At 41.4% G+C, this 19,925-nt stretch overlaps 1 protein-coding gene across 2 annotated transcripts in view; it reads right to left on the bottom strand.

Annotated features, from left to right (window-relative positions):
* Positions 1–18,180, bottom strand: part of CDK14 (cyclin dependent kinase 14) — a gene marked incomplete at both ends in the record, with an annotated part of 470,170 nt that extends 451,990 nt beyond the window's left edge. For both annotated transcript variants that reach the window (XM_084229436.1, XM_084229437.1), the window contains 2 exons: positions 10,881–10,912; positions 18,090–18,180. In XM_084229436.1, coding sequence (XP_084085562.1) covers positions 10,881–10,912; positions 18,090–18,180 — 123 coding nt within the window. The remainder of the gene's footprint in view (positions 1–10,880; positions 10,913–18,089) is intronic.
* Positions 18,181–19,925: the final 1,745 nt, after the last annotated feature.

Raw genomic sequence — 19,925 nt, 5'->3', positions numbered from 1 at the left:
CAGTTTTAACATAACCTTGAAATTGAAATCCAAAGTGTAAAGTGAGAAAAGAGACCTTCTTGTGCTCACACTATCTTCTCTTCAACAACTTATTTTATCGGACCTCCCTAGTGTTGCATGGGGTTAAGCACAGGACTGTGAAGCTGTCCACAGCCTCTGCAGCAAGAGTTTGATCCCCAGGCCGGCCAGGGAGCTACCCACATGGTGCAGCAGACCTCTCCTGTCCTGTCTGCTACTCCCCCGAGCAGTGTATTTCAGTCAATCTGCCTGTTCTGTTCCCCACTCTGTCTCTGTGAATCCTCTCACTCCCCCGGCCCCCGCCTGTACCCCAGTTCTTATATGCATAAACAAATAAATCTTTAAAAAAAAAAAAAACTTATTTTATCTCTGTAAGCCTCAATCTCCTCTCTGAGAAATGAGTGGTAACTTGGCTGAAAGATGAGAGAGATCTATTGCAGGAATCTTTTAAGTTCACTCGCTGCTATGCCTTATTAGGGAAAATCTAATTACAATCTAATTACTACCAAACATCAGTTGCATCTTTGTAAGAACTTAGGTCTTTCCCCTTTTGTATGGCTTATCCCATAGCATACTGTGTGTTGTTTCTATCTTCTCCTGGGAAACAGCCTGGTAAAATGTTAGCACACACCAGTGACAGAGAGACTAGGATGGAAACAGATTAAACAACTTTCTAGCTGAAGGGCTTTGAGAAAGTCACAACTTCAATGAGCCTCAATTTCCATATTATCCTTTTGTAATATTTCCTTTTTTCTGATGCTTCTCCCATGCAAAGGACATGTATGTTTTACAAAGCTGAAATCATATTTTATATATGATGGTTGTTTTCACTTAGCATTATAATTTTTATTTTATGCTTTTTAATATTTCATATAATTTTGCACAATTACTTTTCTTATTAGCAAATATAAAAATGACTCAGTAACAAATATGTAATTATGACCATAAGAAAGTGATTTCAATACACCTGTGTTACCAGAAAAAAAATACTCATTTGAGTATATACATATATATATATGTATATAGTAACATAAGAGAAATAAAGGGAGTGCTATAGATAGTAAAATCAAATCATCTGAAACTGAGATCATCATGGGTTTTAAGACTTTCATGGGTCTTAAGAATTTTTTATCATTAAATACCTACAGAGAAAATGTGAAAGCAGACCAGTGTATCTTGCAAAATAAAAGCACACATTTATTTTTTCCTTTTATGATTAAAGCAACTTTTTGTTGTACATGTAACACATTATTTAGATAAAGTAATGCAAACCTCTTGGGGGAAGTTATGAGCTCAATCAAGGCATCTGGGGATAGGCCACATGTTATCAAGACTTTGCACACCTGAACCCCAATATCTAATGATACAGGATGCTCATTTATAAAATTAGTCTGCCTTTTAAAAATAAAGCAAGTACTAAAGAACAGTCTCCATTATATTCACTTGAAAAGAAAATAAAGTTACAAGCTGAAGAAAATTCAAAATTAATTAGCACCTATAACACACAAAAAATGTTGTAAGTAATGCTCTGAATACCAGAATAGAACAAACAATGCTCTAAGACAGTTTTATCTCACTCATTTTATTTCTTCTTTACATTTTTATTAATGAAAACGTCATTAAAATTGAAAAAATTACTACAAGCTATTCTTAATCATGTTTTTATTATTCATTTTTTTCTGTTATAAGTTGATATCTACTTGGCCTCTGTTAAATATTTATCACTGTCTTTCTTTTGGTTAAAACATCTGGAAAATTAATGTGATATTAATAAATATACAATTACAGAACTGGGGCTATACTTTTATAGTTTTAACTCTACCAAAAATCAGGATACAAGATCTGAAATCATGAGCTGTTCAAAAAAATTCAGACCAAATGTGACTGTACCAATTATCCAGGTTTTAACCACTTTCTAAAAGTTCAGTAATAGATGATTTAGAAAAGTAGCTCTCAATCATCTGAAACACTTGCAAGACAAAATATTACAAAATACTACAAAAAACAACTCCTGACTAACTGCAACAGTGATAGCCTCTGTAATTTTTGGTGGGAGAAGTAAGGAGGCCTGCACCAAAATCTTCAGGAAGCAGCTAGAAAACTCTGACCCTCCACAACCATTACCATTTTATAGCGCTGGTGCAACCTTTTTTGAAAATCCTTCAGAATATAACAAACAATGCTCTATAAGTTATAGTCCAGCCTGTGGCAAGAAACTATTTCAGTTTATTTCCATCAAGACATATGTCATGGATGATAATTTCATACCTGGCACATTTCCATGGGCAAACCCTGGACTATGCCAAATTCTTGGTACTCTAACTACAACTGCCTTCTTTCACACTCAAGAAAATACATCAAAACACAATTGAGAGACTGACATCAATCTGCTCTATATTTTTTTAAGGAAATTATTTGCATACTTCAACATTTCAGTTGATCTGAACACAAGGATATAACAGTCTAGAATGGTAATACCCATGCTCTGGATTTCAGACTTTACAGACATCTCACCTGAGGGTATCCACTAACTGAGAAAACACAAACAAGCATGTGGAATTCGCAACTCCAAGATTCTCCTGGTTTTCCAAGTAACTCCAACTCTCTTTCAATACTTACAATCTGATTTGTCAGAATGCAGAATGGAAAAAAAAAACCTATTCCAACAGAAAGCCAAAAGAGTACTCCCTAATGTATTTTAGGCTGTTACTATTACATGTCGAAACAACTTTTCTACTTTAACTACATGGTCATAAAACCCTTAAAATTTTTTTCAACACATTCCTTATCCATGCATATACTTAATAGTATGGAATTTAGAATTTATAATAGCTATTAAAAAACAAATTATACAAGAAAACTATTAATCTCATTATTAAAAAATTCAGCACATAATGTTGCATTGAAAGGGACTGTCATAAATAGTACTGCCATATTTTCAGATCATTAAAAAAAAAAATTTTTAAGAAAATCCCCAGGCTCATATGGATAAAACAAAAGGGAAGGGAGGAAGGGAGAAAGAGAGAAGAAGGAAGGGAAGAAAGAAAATAAAAATTTGAGGGCCTCCCCTGGTGGCAGAGCAGTTTTGTGCTGGGCTGTGAAGCTGCCCACAGCCTCTGCAGCTCCAGTTTAATCCCCCAGCGAGGGTCCCACCTGGCGCGCAGACCTCTCCTGCCACGCCCACTGCTCCCCTAAGCAGTGTATTTCGTCAGTCTGCCTATTCTGTTACCTGCTCTGGCTCTGGTGAATTCTCTCACCCTCCCGTGCTTCTGACTGTACCTAATGCTTGTATAAATAAATAAATAAATAAATAAATATTTTAAAAAAAGAAAAGAAAAGAATACCAAATTGTTAAAAAAAAAGAAAGAAAATAAAAATTTGAAACTAATAAATTGAAACAATAACCAGAACCAACCTGATATATTGAAAATAAAATAGTTCAAAAGGAAAAAGTGAGTATTCCTTCAGTAATTGTCTTTTGCTGGTGAAAGGGCTCCTTCGAGACACCTGAGACATTGATGCATCTGGAGAAAAAAAGCTTGCAAAATTGAGAGCAAACCACTGGTTCCAGTTTTTTGTAATTGTGTCTTTGTAAATTTTATGGTACAGAGAATAGGAATTGTGTTTTTAACTATACAAAAAACATTTAATGGAGACATCCCTCAGAGAAGAATCGTTTAGAAATGTGTGTCTGTCACACATTTGGTCAGCAAAGTCCAGATTAAATGTGGACCTTGATGCCTATCCTCAAGAGAACACTAACCCCTGGGTTTGCTGATTTCAATTACCATTATGGCTCCCAGAATAAGAGGTCATCTAAACTGCAATCGAGCAATTTAAGAGTTTGCAGATTATGAATCAGTGACTCAAATTTCAGTGAGAAGGAAAATGGGCATAATGTATTCCCTGTAGCTGGGCCCATTTTGTACCTGCTAAAGAAAATTATAAATTCCTAGGTTGTATAGAGAGACCTCCTACACCAAAGGCCAGCTTTCTGCAAATAAAAGCAAAGGCAAATGAAAGCACTACCCTGAGGGTGCCCCAACCACCTTTACAAGCTGAAGGGCAGCCGTCAGGATGCTGTGCCCCCAAGAGAGCATCAGAACACTACTGCCACTTTCGATTTCTATGACATTCTGCCTTTCGGGAATTAAGAATGCGAAAGTGACTAATTCTCCCAAATGTCATACATTTTGTATTCTGTGACATGTACTTCCTCTCTGAATCTTTACAGTACTACCCAGACATTCTAGCCACTGTCTGGAACTAGGCATAATTATGGTAATTACATTTACCATAATTAGGGAGATGGTAAATGTGATCAAACGTTTAAAGAAAGGAAAACGTGAAGTAGCGCAAGTTTTAAGCATCTGAAAATGTCAACTAAATTTCCAATGAAAGAATTAAAGAGGAAGTGAGGTGCTTTTTCAGCCACCCAAAATGTTGATTTCAAAATATAATGACTTGACAGATTACCAGTATACTCAGAGGGGAACAGTCTGTAAATTTCTAAACTTGCATGTTTCAGAGGCTACTGCATCTGTGAACCTCTTATCAAATTGCAGGGCTGGTAAAAATAAAACAGAACATAACGTAACATAAAATCTTACTATAAGAGAAAATGAAATTAAAACTGCATCCAAATCCAACACCCCACGTTGAAAAAAGCTGGTCAACCTTCAAATACCAACGGGACTGAATTCCGCGAGACCAACTAGATTAAGTCAGGTTCAGAGCTCACGTAGAATCTGCTATAAAACAGACATCAGTAAACACCTGATGCACAAATCTCTGAACTCACCTGAACTGGGAAGTATCATAACAAGGAAGATGTTTAGGGGAGGCTGGAATGCAGGAGTAAGAGACAGAACAGTGAGATCAATTAAGAGGTTATTGGAACAAAGTAGGTAAAGCAGTAAAGTCCTAAGTGAAGTGGTAGCAACTAGAAGTGGAATGAAGGCATTCAAACAAGAGATGACCCGATGAACAGGGTAAAAAATAGGGAAGATCATGAAAGGCCACTGAAAGTCAAGGTAGGAGATTGGGCTTGAACTTAACAGCTGACAGAGAACTTTTAAAGCAGAAGAACAGAGTGACTAGTAATTCATAGGCATCATTTTATTGAAATAAGAGGCAAACTACAGGGCCTCCCCTGGTGGCGCAAAGGTTGAGCGCTGGGCTGTGGAGCTGCCTGCAGTCTTTGCAGCGCCAGTTCAATCCCCAGCTGGCGGCGAGGGTCCCACACGGCGCGCAACCCTCTCCTGCCACCCGCTGCTCCCCTCAGCAGTGTACTTTGTCAGTCTGCCTGTTCTGCTCTCCGCTCTGGCTCTGGTGAATTCTCTTACCCTTCTGTGCTTCTGACTGTACCCAGTGCTTGTATGAACAAATAAATAAATCTTTAAAAAAAAAAAAAAAAAAGAGGCAAACTACAGGTAAGAAAACCAGTTAGAAGATACTGCAAGTCCAGGTAAGAGATAATGAGGCTCACTGGTCAGTTCAGCAGCAGGAACAGAGATCACAGGAGAGAACAAGAACCCAGCCAATGTCTGGTGTATGGTTTATAGTTTCTACAAATATGGGAGTTGGAGGGAAGTTTAGTATGATATCAGATAAAGCCAATCTCTGAGACAGGAAAGAGAAAAAGTTCAGGTTTAGGGAATACAGGAATTAACGTTTTGTATGTGCTGAAATCAAGGTGACTGTGAGAGATGGAGGCAGAAACATCTAAAGGGTGGATGGGGCCTCCCTGGTGGTACAAGGGATTAAATCTCAGTACTGTGAAGCTGTCCACAGCATGGGTTCGATCCAAGGCCAGGGAGCTACCCACATGGCGCGGCAGATCTCTCCTGCCTGGCCCACTGCTCCCCTCAGCAGTGTATTTCCGTCAATCTGCCTGTTCTGTTCCCCACTCTGTCTCTGGTGAATCCTCTCACCCCCCCAACACACCTCTGGCCTGTACCCCAGTTTTTGTATGCATAAATAAATAAATATTTTTTTAAAAAAGGGCGGATGGATATATGGATATGGAGTGCAGTACAGAGAGCTGAGTCAGCCGCACTGATGCGAGTATAATAAGGAAGCGGCCCAAAGCGAGAGACAAAACACTCAAGGAAAGCAGGAAGAAAAGACAAGAGAGGATGGAGGGTTTCCATTATCATGCAAGCGATGAGAGAGGTTTAACCATGTTCAGAGCCTATGGCAACAGCTATGAAAAGGAGGAGCAAGAAGCACAGAAAAGAAATGGAAGAATCAATTATGCAAACTTACAGAAAGGACAGGAGCAAAAGGAACCAAGCAATAGGAGGAGCTAGCCTACGACGGGAGAACAGAACGTCAGCCTCTGAGATCAAAAATAAAAAGAAAATGAGATTGGAGCAAATGAAGGTACATGTGTGGACAAGGTGCTGACATCCTTACAGTATTAAATGTTCCAGAAGTCAGAGGGTGTTAAGTATTGAACTGTGTCCATCAAAAATTCCTTTGTTGAAGACTTACTCACCAATACCTCCAAATGTGATCTAATTTGGCAGCAGAGTCATTGCAGATGTAATTAAATTAAAATGAGGTAATACCAGAGTAGGGTAAGTCCCTAATGTAGTATGATTGATCTCTTTATTAAAAGAGAGGAATCTGGATAAACCATTCATTAAGGGAAGATGACGGGAAGACACACAAGGAGAGGATGGCTATCCACAAGCTAAGAAAACAGGTCTGGAACAGATTCTTCCTTCACAGCCCTCAGAAGAAACCAGACTTCCAGTCTCAGACTTTCAGTCTCCAGAACTGTGAGGCATTCCATTTCTCTAGTTTAAGTCAACCAGTTGATGGTACTTTGCCATGGTAACTATAGCAAACTAATACAGAAGGAAAGTCATCTACTGAAGAAGAAAGGGTGGAGAAGGGTGGTGAGAAAGTTTGAAGGGAGTGGAGAGGTTTCAGCAGGAAACAGGCCAGCCACACAGTGTAACACTGTACACAGTTGCCTGAGGTTCCAGCAAAGGCTAGAGATGATAAATTTATTTATAGAGTGATTTCCTCAAGCAGTTCTTGGCAGCCACTGGGTAAGAAAGGAAAAAATGCCAGGTCAAAATCGAGGGCTGGCAGAGTAGATTACAAACCAAATACAAAGGGGTAAGGCCATTGAGGATATTGGCCAGGGAGTGATGTACAGGAGTGAACAGAGAAGGAAACAAAGGAGGGCTGATGGGTCATAGGCTGGAAGAATTAGATACAGCAGGTGGAGGAATGGGGGTTAAGACACAACCTATGAAGCTGTCCGCAGCCACTGCAGCATGAGTTCAATCCCCGGCCAGGGAGCTACCCACATGGTGCAGCAGACCTCTCCTGACTCACCTGCTGCTACCCTCAGCAGTGTATTTCAGTTGATCCACCTGTCTATTCCCTACTCTGTCTCTGGTGAATCCTCTCACCCCACAGTTCTTGTATGTATAAACAGATAAATCTTTAAAACAAACAGAGTTCCTGAAAATAATTCCAGGCTGGTTTTCAAAATTAGCAGTCATGGAACCTCAGCTTTAGCAATAAATAAGCCTTTCAAATAGATCTATATTCTTTTTCTCCTTCCTTCTAGGTCAAACACTTACATATACTGTAGGGAATTTTCCATAGGAATCAGGGAGTAGCAACTACACTCTAGCTCCAGGCACTCCTTGAGATAAGGAGCCCTCCAGCTCAAAAATACTAAGTAAGGAGAGAGTTGCCACACCTCACCTCAGTGCTTACCTAAGAAGCTGGCTCTGACCCCAGGTTTCAAGACTAAGATGAATTCCAAAGGACCTAGGCGCCCCCCAACTCCCGGAGAGGAGAAATGGAAGAAGGCCAGGAGTTCAAGGAAACTTCTACTACTATAACCTGAAGATAATCAGAGCTCAGTTATTTACTGTTCACATAATCACAGATCTGGAACTCTTTTCTGGTCAGACTATAACGTAGTGCTGATTTTTATTCAGTAGTCCAGCTTACATTTAGAGATGAAAGCAACTTGATGGATCCTAGTCCAACTGATTGATATAGCAAGAGAGAAAACTGAACCCTGGGTAAATTAAATGATTTATCCAAATTGCTAGGAAGTGGAAAATGAGAACCCACATGCTTTGTCCCTTGGTTCAAATACTCCTTGTCCTTAACTGCCAGATAGTTACTCATAAGGTATTTACTAGATGGAATGCTACTCACTCATAAAAAGACATGAAATCTTGCCATTTGTTACAACATAGACAGAACTGGAGGGGATTGTGCTAAATGAAATGTCAGGACAAAGACAAAGGAACATACAAAACTAAACCAAAACCAATCTTAGAATTAAGGCTTATGGGGGGAGGGGGGGCATGGGGATTTAAAGGGAAGAAAGGGCCCAATGGATGATAGTGGAGGATTATGGGTGCTTTGGGGCTGGGTGTGGTGTGGTGTGGTAACAAACATCTGAAGAGGTGTGGACCTATACTCCTAAATCATACACAGTGTTGTAAACCATGTCACCGCAAAAAAAAAAAAAAAAAAAAATTACAGGAAAAAACAAAGATATTTATTGCCTATTAACCATGTGCAAGACATTAAAGGAATTAAGAAGGTGAACACAGTCATGCTCTCAAAGAATCTAAAATATGGTTGGTCTCAGACAATATTTTCAGTTTTTAGTATGTAAATCATCACATGATGCTTTGTGTGGAATTTTAGAAGACTATCTAAACATAACCCTCCTCAGAGCCCTAATTCTTAATTTGAAGCCAAGCCCTTCCATCTTCTATGTATTGTTAAGTCTATTTTCATAAAAGACACGGACCGAATAATTCAATTGCCCTAGAAAGGGTAGTTGAGTTAAGGTTTATAGGTCTTCACTACTGCTGTCTCACAGGCTTCTGGCCCTGGGTCCACCCCTGATTAACTGGACATTACCTGCCCTCTCTGGACCTCAATTTCATCTGTGAAATGATGAAAGGTCACATGATTCCCAGTGTTCTTTCAGGTATAACATTCTCTGATTTATTGATTTATCTCATGGCACAGAGATAGAAAAACACTTTGCAAAATTCAGATCTTTGACAATGCAGAGGTTTGGTGGTTAAGAAAGGGCAGATAATTAGTTATAAGCCAGACATATATACATCCTTAACTTTCATCTAGGCCATGACCTCAGATTTTTTTTGCAAGCTCATGTTGCTCCCACATGACAGAATAACATACAATCATTAGCAATGATATTTAAAGAAGCTTTTTTAACTCCTAATGATCATTAGGATTCATCTGTGGAAACATGGAAAAACATGTTGTAGATTAGAAGAAAAACACTGGGCATAATATACGGGCTAGAGTTTGGTTGCTTGATTTTTTTTAAACACAGGTAAAGAAGCAAGAAGTCCATTCAACGGTGGTTGTAGTTGGATAATAGGATTTGGGAACTTTTTTCTCTTTTCCTCATTTTTCTTTCTTATGTAAGTTGAAATTTCATCCATAATTAGAGGGAGATTGTTCTTATAAAGAGAGCAAAGGTGTCCAATATTCTCACATTGATTTCTTCTGAAAAGAAAATACTCTCCTACAAACATCTCAGTCCACACTGCAGAAATTCCAGAAATACAGGTTTAGAAAACATCATTATTGCCTACTACAGATGAGAAAGATTCCTCTATTGCTTTGGGTCTAGAATAACTGAGTTTTACAGCATGTCTCAGGAATGCTGGCAGAGGAAGTGCTTTGGAGTGGCGGGACACAAAGCCTTGTAGAGTTGGGCCCATAGCAAAACAGAACAGGTGCAGAAGAGGAAGCAGCAGACCGTGAGAGCCAAATGACGTGGCCCCCTCCAGAAATCCCGGTCTGGAGCAGGCTGTCCCTGAGTGGTGCTGCCCTGTACCACAGCCAGCCCCACGGCTGAGGGGACTTTCCATGAGCACAAATGTGCTTTCCCACAGTAGAGGGAGGTGAGGCAGCATATTTCATGGAATCTACAACTGTTAAAACTAATCCAGCAAGAGCAACCAAACGAATCTATGCTTTATGCTTTCATTAGACTACATAACAGGCATGTGTAGATACATCTGTGTTCACGGGCATGTGTAGATACATCTGTGTTCATCTGTACTGTGTAAACACAGTACACATACACATATACACTGTGTACACACACGTGGCCCAGTTTACAACACAGATCAATTGCTGTGCCTTTCTGCAGTGACGATGAAACATTTCACTCTACAACATCCTAGAGAACAAGTTATAAACACTTCATTTCCTTGCTGATGCCCACCGATACTACAAAAAAAAAAACAGGAAAAAAAAAAACAATTTAAAAATCAGAATACTATTATGTACATATAAACTCCTCTGCCATACTTGAAAGGGCCTTTTTTTCCCTATTTGGTGACAAGTAGATAGAGACAGATCTGATAGACAAAGAATAGGAAAAGTAGAACGGGAAAAGTCAGCTCCTCCTTTGGGGATCTCACAGACAATAAGTGGCGTCCACATGGCATCACACTCTGATTCAGAGGAGGCTGCAAGGGAGCCTGGTGCCCAACTTACCAGCAGCTCCAGACTTGCCCTAAGCACGTACATCATTCGGGGCTTTGCCAGCACCACCACCATGGAGAAGGCAAAAGACAAAGGCCTGCATGTGCCTTTCATGGTGTTTGGTTTTTTGTAGTTTAAAAAGACATTTCTGCTGATTGCTCCTAAAATTCACTTGAATGATTATTAAAATTGGGAAACAATATAACATAACTAAATAAAACTCTCTTGGTTTTTTTGAAGACTTTTTTCTGTGTCTAAGTGCGAAATTGACACCTATTAACTTTACCTGGCAGTAACTAAATACATTTAACATTAGATAATGAAATTTAACCTACCTCATCAAAGGTGGTGTCATCTTTCTTCAAAGCTATAAAATAAAAAGGGAAAGGAAATAGTTATTGTGAAACATCCCAGACAAAGTAAGTTCTAGAAAATAAAAAATAAAACATAAAGCGGTAACGGGTGCTTTCATTTCAAAAAGTAAAACTGTAACCTAACCTGAAAAACAATATTGTGACACAAATACAAAAGCTGCAAATGGGAAAAAGAACTGCACAGCAGGCATGCATCCTTGGGAAACATTTTTCATAAATATGTAAATGGAACTATCCTCCCAAGGATGGAAAAGAAGTATGCCTATCTTCCTTGTCTTTTCTTTACGAGGAAAATGTTTTCATGAAAGTCACAAAGAAATCTTAAATTTTCCTTTAACCTTCTGGTTTCTGAGCATATACCATCAGGCATGATTAGGGACCTGCCAAAATAATTGTTAGGATGAGTCCTGCTCTGCATGGTGCCCAGAATGAGATCTTCATGCTGAAAGAAGTTGAAGCATGGTGAGGAAACACCAGCTTGTAAGATAAGCACTGCAGAGGCATTATTCAGCCATTTCAGCACCATAAATTTTCTAACAAAGTATCACCAAAGGAAACAATGCATTCAGAATATTTCAGAGGCACTAGCTGGTAAATATTATTTTAAATACACATGGCTTCAGAACTGCAGTTTTAGCACTCTGAGCACTAGGAAACATCTTGTTCCTTTAATCCTAAAGTTATTTTGACTGTTTCACAAATACACAAGGCAGCTAATTTACCTGAAACCACTAGCAGAAAACACATTTCAAACTTACAGAATTGTGCAGAGATGTTTACTGGGCTACCCAGGATAGTTCTATTTGAATAAAAACACTTCAGTAGCTCTTACTTGGAAAGCTATGTTCTGACAGAAGCAATAGAAAGTAAATTATAATTTTGGCAATTAAGCTCATAGAGAAGTCATGTGCCTAAACAGAAGCGATCATAACAAAGTTTATATAGTGCGGTAATTCTGAAAAGGTTATTTTCTCTGTTATACAATAAATTGTCTTTTTAAAATGTCAGGGAAAAGCAAATCAAAACCCCAATGAGAGGGCCTCCCCGGTGGCGCAGCGGTTGAGCGCTGGGTTGCGAAGCTGCCCGCGGCCCCTGCGGCGCCGGTTGGATCCCCGGCTGCTCCCCGGCCACCGGAGGAGGGTCCCGCATGGCACGCAGACCTCTCCTGCCGCCCGCTGCTCCCCTCAGCAGTGTACTTCGGTCCTTCTGCCTGCTCTGCTCCCCGCTCTGGCTCTGGTGAATTCTCTCACCCTCCCGCGCTTCTGACTGTACCCAGTGCATGTATAAACAAACAAACAAATAAAGAAAGAAAGAAAACATGCCTCTATAAAAAATAAAAATAAAAAAAAACCCAATGAGATACCACCTCACACCCGTGAGAATGGCCCACATCAAAAAGACCAGAAACAAGTGTTGGCAAGGAAGTAGAGACAAAGGAACCCTCCTGCACTGCTGGAGGGAATGCAGACTGGTCCTGCCCCTATGGAAAGTGGTGTGGAGGTTTCTAAACAGACTGAAAATGGATCTGTCATATGACTCTAACTCCACTCCTAGGTATCTTCCTGAAGAACACAAAATCACTAATTCAAAGGGAAACTTGCACGCCCATGTTTACTGTGGCACTATTTACAAAAGCCAAACTGTGGAAACAACCTAAATGCCCCAAAACAGATGAGTGCATCAAGAAGACGTGGTATATATGCACAATGGAATACTACTCAACTATCAAAAAGATAAATTTGTGCTATTTGCGGCAACATGGATGGCGCTGGAAGGGATTACACTAAGCAAAGTCAGGAGAAAAGCAAAGACCAGTGGTGTTACTTGAATGTGGCATATAAAGAAACCAAACAAAGGGTCTGATAAAATCAAACTAAAAACTAGCCTTTTAGTGACCACAGAACTGAGGCAGCAACTAGGACAGGGGCAAGAACAAAGTGGGGAGAAAGCACAATGGATTATGGTGGTGAACTACGGGTGCTTTGGCGGTGAGTGCACTATGGTGGTCCACCTAGTGGGGAGGCGATCCGATACTTAGAAAATACTAGCAACAATGTAAACCAATGGTGCTTTGATTTAAAAAATTAAAACAAAACCTCAAAAAGTGTATGTTTGTGGTGAATTAAGGACAACGAGAATAGGTTGAGGGAAATAACATGTTCTTGAAAGCTTAACACTAAGCCTTCTCCTTTTCTCTAAGAATTCACCTATCATAGATTTCTCTGCCTCCTTTTTTAGAGAACAATTTCCTCTGGCTGAAAAATATAGACCTACCTTAGTCTCCAACATTTTACCTTATCAATTGCTTGTACATATGTTATTGACTTACCTTACATTAAATCTAAAATAACTTATTTTGATAGAAAGATAAGATCCTAAATGATTGTCTCCACAGCTATATTTTCACTGGAATACAAAACTTCTCATTTAAAGATGTTCTTTAACATCAGTTAACAATATTACTAGGCCGTATCCCTCCCTCCCTCTCAAGCCAAGGCATATCCTTTAACTAACATACTTCACTAGTGACTCCTTGATATTTATAAACTATGTAGATATAGACAAGTTGCCCCATCCAAGAAAAAACTTTTTTAAATTTGAAATGATTAGCTCATTGATTGTAAGTACAAAGACAATTACTGTACAACCTCATACCTAGCTTATTTAACACAGGTTAATAGGAAGTATGTTACGTGGCTGTCTCACAAGGTGGAAAGCTACAGCAGCAAGCTTATAATTCACAGCCCAAACTTTAAAATGTATTTTCTTTCTTTTAGCCATGACAGAATTTCTGGAAATTTAGTCATGGGTTTTCTAAAGCAAAGCATCCAATAAGAACTACAATTCCTTAGAGAACTGCAAGTATGGACTGAAGACCTTCATGCTGACAGATGAAGAGAACAGAAAATTAGAAGGTCTTCAACAGCCAGATTTGACTGTTTTCTTTTTGCCCCCTGACTTCCCAACCTCTGGATAAAGTCTGTAGGTAGGAAGAAAAAATGGAAATAGAGAGGGAATTTCAGGATATTTTCTACAATTTAAGCAGCAAGAAGCCAGATGTTTTCCCCTACACAATATTCTTAAGCCCAGGGGACAATAACCCATTGAAACCTTTTACTGAACCCCATTGAAACCTTTCATTGCTAGATTGACATCTTACAATTTCTTTTAATATTGAATCTTTGTTCTGAACAGCAGTTAATAATAACAAAGCTCAATTAAAGGTGCCTGCCAAATATTTATCAGGCTACTGATGAATCAACTCTGACCTAAACAGCACACAACATTTCACTAGTGATTATATTCCCTAATTACTATTAATCATTCATGTAAATGTAAGCCCACAATTATAACTGTCTTCAAGGATACTGTGGAATAACAAGCATATTACAGTTTTTTCTGGGCTTACAAAGGAGCTTATATTATTTTTTATTTGAACGAATGCAACATTTATCTCAGCATTTCCAATGTAACTCTCAAAGAAGATCAAAGGAGCATATATTAAACCATTTAAGAATATCAGAAATTCTATTCAGTCCTCTACTCAGACATTACTTCTTCTAGAAAGCTTGCCATGATCTCACCAAGACTAAAGTGGCACCTTTCCTATGTTCTCCAATAGCAAATTATGCTAGTCTTCATGATATTGATTTGTCACTCTATATTGTCAATGTCCATCCATTGATCTGTCTTCTCTTAAAGTCCTTGAGGACAGGGACTGGTAACAATGCTCACAGAATCTGAGTGCCAGCAAAATCTGACAAATAAGAGGTACTCGATAATTATTCCTGAATTAATGAGTTCTACCTCAATAGCAAAAAAAAAAAAAAAAAAAATTGCCTCTTACATCTTGAGAAACTAAACTTTTGGCACACAAAAACCGTATACTACTCTCTCTTGAAAGGATCACAGATATAAATTCCAGTCCACAGAAGTTAAAACCTTTTGAACCTACATTGAGGGAAGATAGGGTACAATAGTTAAATTTAACTATTAACCTTACATTTCTCTTTTCTGCCAGAATGGATTTATCAAAGACAATTGGATTCTACAATTACACGTTTACAATAGAAGGTAACAAACCCAAAAATTCAGAGTAACCACAGCCCCTTCCTTTTATTCCATTCTCTCATAAACCACATCTTTCAAAGAAATGGTACATACGGAGTTCATCTCAAATACCAGAGCATAAATTTCCTTCCTTTAGGTGATAATGCAAGTAAGTATGAAGAAATGCATTTAAATGAAAATGAAGAAATGTCTGTTTGACCTTAATCTTATACTAGCTATTTTACAGAAAGCATTTCTTCTCCTAGGCTATCACTCAAAAATAAGAAAAGAGGAAATGGGTTTTGATATAAGCTTTTTGAAAGTTACATGCCTATTTGTCTTTGATTATGCCAAGTCAAATTAAAAAAAAAAAAAACTGAAACTACTATAACTACAGTAACTCCTAAATAAGAGGCCACATTGACACTATTTAGTAGAAAACCACAAACACTGCTGAAATCAAAGCATGACTTTGAAATTCAATTACACCCATTTTACAAAAGAACCAGAGCAATATTAGAATCATTCCCTGGTAGATATGTTAGAGCATTAATGTTTAAAAGTCAATGTGCTTTATTAAACCTTTAATAATTTCAGGCCAGTTAGTATTTCAGGTGTGCAATGACAAATTTGGCATAATTATTCATGTGTGAATAAATGAAACATTAGCTTTGTCACTTCTGTACAGTCAGAAACATTATTAATAAACATTGGTTGGCTTATCCTATACTTTCAAAAAGTATCTTCGTTTTCTATAGATAAATGTTGTAATTTCTTATGGCTTAAACAAACAATGACTCTATGCTTCACCATATAACAAACTATACTTTTAAATCATACTAAAAGAGCAATACTAAATCAGTATGTTCATATCAAAAGTCATCTTAGATCCAAAACCCACCCTGCTTTCAGCTTACTGTAAAGTCAGTGTCCACTTGTTCCCTTACTTACCTTCCCTTGCTTTTACAGCAATGATATCATTATGATGCAATCACTAGTACTCATAACAACATATTATGAACATTTATTGAGTCTTTATTACATACCACATAGGATGTCATGTGCATTATTTCACTAAGAGCCAATAACAGAGCTGAAAACTTGAAATCTGGAAGCTGAGAGCTGTGTAAGGTCACTCAGCTACAAGTGGCAGTAAGGGAAACCCCCACTCTATCTTCCACATAGCCCACCCCCTTACTCTGTGCACTAAGTAACCCCAGAGTAAAGCCTCATTTAAACAGCCTCTGAACCTTAAAAATCCTCAATAAATTAGACAGATTTAACTGCTTTTTGATTTTGCAAATAAAATATAGAACATCAGGAAAATATGTAACGATTCATTTTGCCATAATTCTACTTCTCTAATCAGTAAAGTTCACCTCACTGTACTGTCTCCTAATGAGGGGAAGTAAAATCTATTTGAACTTAGAAGACATTTTAACAAGGGGTGGAATCAAAAGGAGTTTCACATTACTAAATCTCAGTAAGCTAGGAAATCCAATTAACTATAATAGCCTACTTGCCAACATTGTAGTTAATCCAAATTTTCCTGATTGTCGATCAAAACCCTGAAATTATTTAAACATAAGAAATTTTTATAATATCATCCTTGGTTTCTTACTGAGACTCAATTGCAATGAATTATTTAACACAAAATTGGAAGGGCTCCAACAGAGTCATTAGCATTAGTAAATATACAGTTAATGTGTTTTAGAACAGGGTTTAATGGACTCCAGAGCCCACCTCTGCCAGGGTTTGGGTCTCTGACTGAAACACCCACCTTAATAATGCACACAAGCTCAACACCTAGCTCACACTCCTCTTGGTGACCAACTTCTTTTGAATATAGGAGCTCTTCATATGCATCTCTAACTCCTAAGAGTGAGACTGCAAATATCCAACAAATGCAATAAATAAAACTAAATAGGACTAAATATGGATTTCACACCATAATTTGGCAGTCACCTTGGAGAAGATTTTGCATACCAATATGAAATTTTAAGTTAAAAAAAAAGTTAGGCTAAATATTGATCCATGTCTTCTCTGACTTTAAGAAAGTTTGCATATTCTATGCTGCACTAATTATTTTTGAATGAACGGATGTAAGGATAACTATAATATTCATGCAGTTTTATTTTAAGGAATTAAGCACCGTTCTGCTTAATTTCCATTAACACCTTCATTAACATGGATGACAGGTTAAACAAATGAAACAAAGGCTAGAAGCCACATCAGGACTCGAGGGGTTATTTTTAGTGTCTGGAAGATTTTCTTGCTGAGAACAGTTACCTGGATAAATAAAAGTTATGCGGTTAAGGAGGCGGCTACCGTCTTCAGGTTGAAAGGGGAAGGTTTCTCTGGCCAACCCCAGAAATCTAACAAGCTCATCCTACGTGACACTGTTGTCACCCTGCCACAGTGTTGTGTGCCATGGATTTATTCTGAAATGTTCCTAAATATTTCTAGGTCGTGTTTTATTTGCTGGGCATTGGGCGGGCTGGTTTAAAGACAATAGCTCCAGAGCTCTAGGGGTCAAAGTTCGGTGACTTATTCCTAAAGGTCGACCCAAGTTCGCAGCACGCGTTTCTCTGCAGCCATGGGAAGCCCAGAGCCCTCAGGACAGAACGCGCGACTCTCGTTTTCGAGGACCCGAAGTCCTGAACAAAAGGTCCCAAGGTGTTTGTCCCACTTCTCTTCAGGCTGGATGTGTTGAACAATACCAAGGCTCCCCTCAACGCTTCGACCATTTTCAAAGCTCAATGATCGACTGAACACCGAACACCGAAGCCTGCGCGCAAAAAATAAGTGACCGAGGCGGCCGCCTGGCCCCGAGCGTAGTCTGGGGCGTCCCCAGGTCGCTCCCCTTCAGGCGCGAGAGCCCGCGCGCTAGCGGCACGGCGCGGGGACCCACACCGCAGGGCTCGAACCGTCCACCACGAACCCCCGGGTGCCGAGGGAGAGGGGTGTCCGCCGCTCCTTCCCGCCGTCGCCCACCCCCGGGTCGGGACACGGTCGCCGCCGCCCTCCGCGCGCCGCGCAGCCCCCGCCCGCCCCGGCGGCCGCCGCATCGCCAGTGCCAGGCGCGCGGGGCCGAGGGCGCGGGGGCGGCGCGCCACTCACCGATGCGGCTGAAACTCTCCGACAAAGTTCTCCGCAACTTCTTCATCTTGCCGATCTTCTCGGCCGGCTGCGGCTCAATGAGGTCGCACATCTGGGCGACGCCGGGCCCCGTCAACTTCCCCAAACTGGTCCAGAGCGGAGCGCAGACAACGGCGAGGGCGCGCGGCGCGGGGAAGGCGGCGCCTCCTCCTGCTCCGCCACCGCCTCCTCCTCGGGCGGGAGGCGACGCGCGGGGCTCGGGCGGCGAACTGCAGGCTCCGCTCCGGCCTGGGCCTGGGCTGGGCGGGGGGGGCGTTCTACGTGGTGCCGGGGGCGGCGGCGATCGCAGCCGCCTCGGGGGCCCCGCGCCGCGCCGCCGCCGCCCGGCGCATTTTCCCTCCTTTGTAGCGGAGAAGCGCGGCCGGAGGCCGGCGGGGCGGGCGGCGCGGCTGGAGGCGGGGGGCGGGCGGGCCGGGGAGAAGGTGCGGGAGCCGCGGGGCGCCCGGGGCGCGGGCCGCGGGCGGGAGAAGTTCTCAGCCCCGAGTTGCGGGCGCTCGGGAGAAAGACGGGGCGCGGAACGGCCGCCCGCCCCGCCCTCGCGGCCCCTCCCGCCGCGCCGCCCCGCCTTCCCCTCGGCGGAGGCACCCCCGGGCGCGGGCCCCCGGCGCTACCTCGCCTCACGGTTTGGAGCCCGCGTACTCGGCTGCCCTCCCGACCCGGCTCGTCCCCCCGCCCCCCCAAAACCCCACTCACAGACACACACAGCCGGCGCCCCCTCCTGGCCGCCTCCGCGCTCCTCCCGGGGCCTGCCCGCCCCGCCCGCGCGCTCAGGGAGGAACCCGAAGCCGCAGCGGTAGCAGCCGGCCACCTCGGGGGACCCCGCTTTGGGTTGTGGGGAGGTCGCCAAAAGGCACTGGGGGCAAAAGGCGCCAAGAGGCACCGGGGGCAGCCGGTTGATCTGAATGTTCTTCCCTCGGCCCAGGCGGGTGGGAGAGCGAGCGAGCGGCTGAGCGGGCGAGGCGGCCCCGCGCTGCCTCCGGGTCTGCAGTGGAAAGGCCTCGTGGACGCACCGGCTCGAGGGGGACTCTTGTGCTCAGTTTTGGCAAAGAAGCTGCAAAGTGAAAGATTCAAAGGAAAGGCGGGCGGGTTTCTTAGGATCGCGAAGTGCAGCTTCAACTGTAACCCCTGGGAAGGCAGGGCTGGTGCTGTTTCTTTCATCTGGGTCTCTGACACTGAGTGACAGATGGGAGGGTAGACATAGCTGGTGGCTGGTGTAAATACTCAGTTCTACAGTAGACAGCAAACAGAAGTCTTTATTCTATTTCCCATGTATATATAAAATTTGCAGACTTTAAAGGCCAAAAATATTTATACCTCTATCCCCCCCCCCAAAAAAAAAAATATGAACCTTAAAACGGGGGCGGGGGGGAGGGTCGCTTTATAAAATCCCAGGACAGCAAGCACACGTGCTCTTCGTCAGAAAACGAAGTGTAGGGAGCCCTCTAAACGTCAGTCTCCCCGGGGAGAGAGAGGGGATATGGGGGAGGCCTTGAATGTGTTGATTTGCGGCCAGTGAACTCCTTATGAATAGAAATGTTAGTAATCTTGAGTCATCTGGCTTTGTAAGTAATAAGAGCTTCTGAGCGTGTGACAATGCAGTTCGGTTTAAAGGAAGTTTTGGGGAGTTTGTATTTTGTTAAAAGATTTTTATCTTAAAACAATAACTAGCCCCCTGCCTTCCTTAAATTGTGAGGTAGAACACTTTGATTTGTTCTGCCCTGCACTAACCACATTATAGAGTCTTGATAGATTGCAGCTGATAAAAGACAGGAAGTCAAACCAAGTGGGGAGCAGAGG

Source organism: Talpa europaea (assembly GCF_964194135.1).
Source record: "Talpa europaea genome assembly, chromosome: 3".
In the NCBI taxonomy this organism is placed as follows: domain Eukaryota; kingdom Metazoa; phylum Chordata; class Mammalia; order Eulipotyphla; family Talpidae; genus Talpa; species Talpa europaea.
This window is presented reverse-complemented; position numbering and strand designations above follow the sequence as displayed.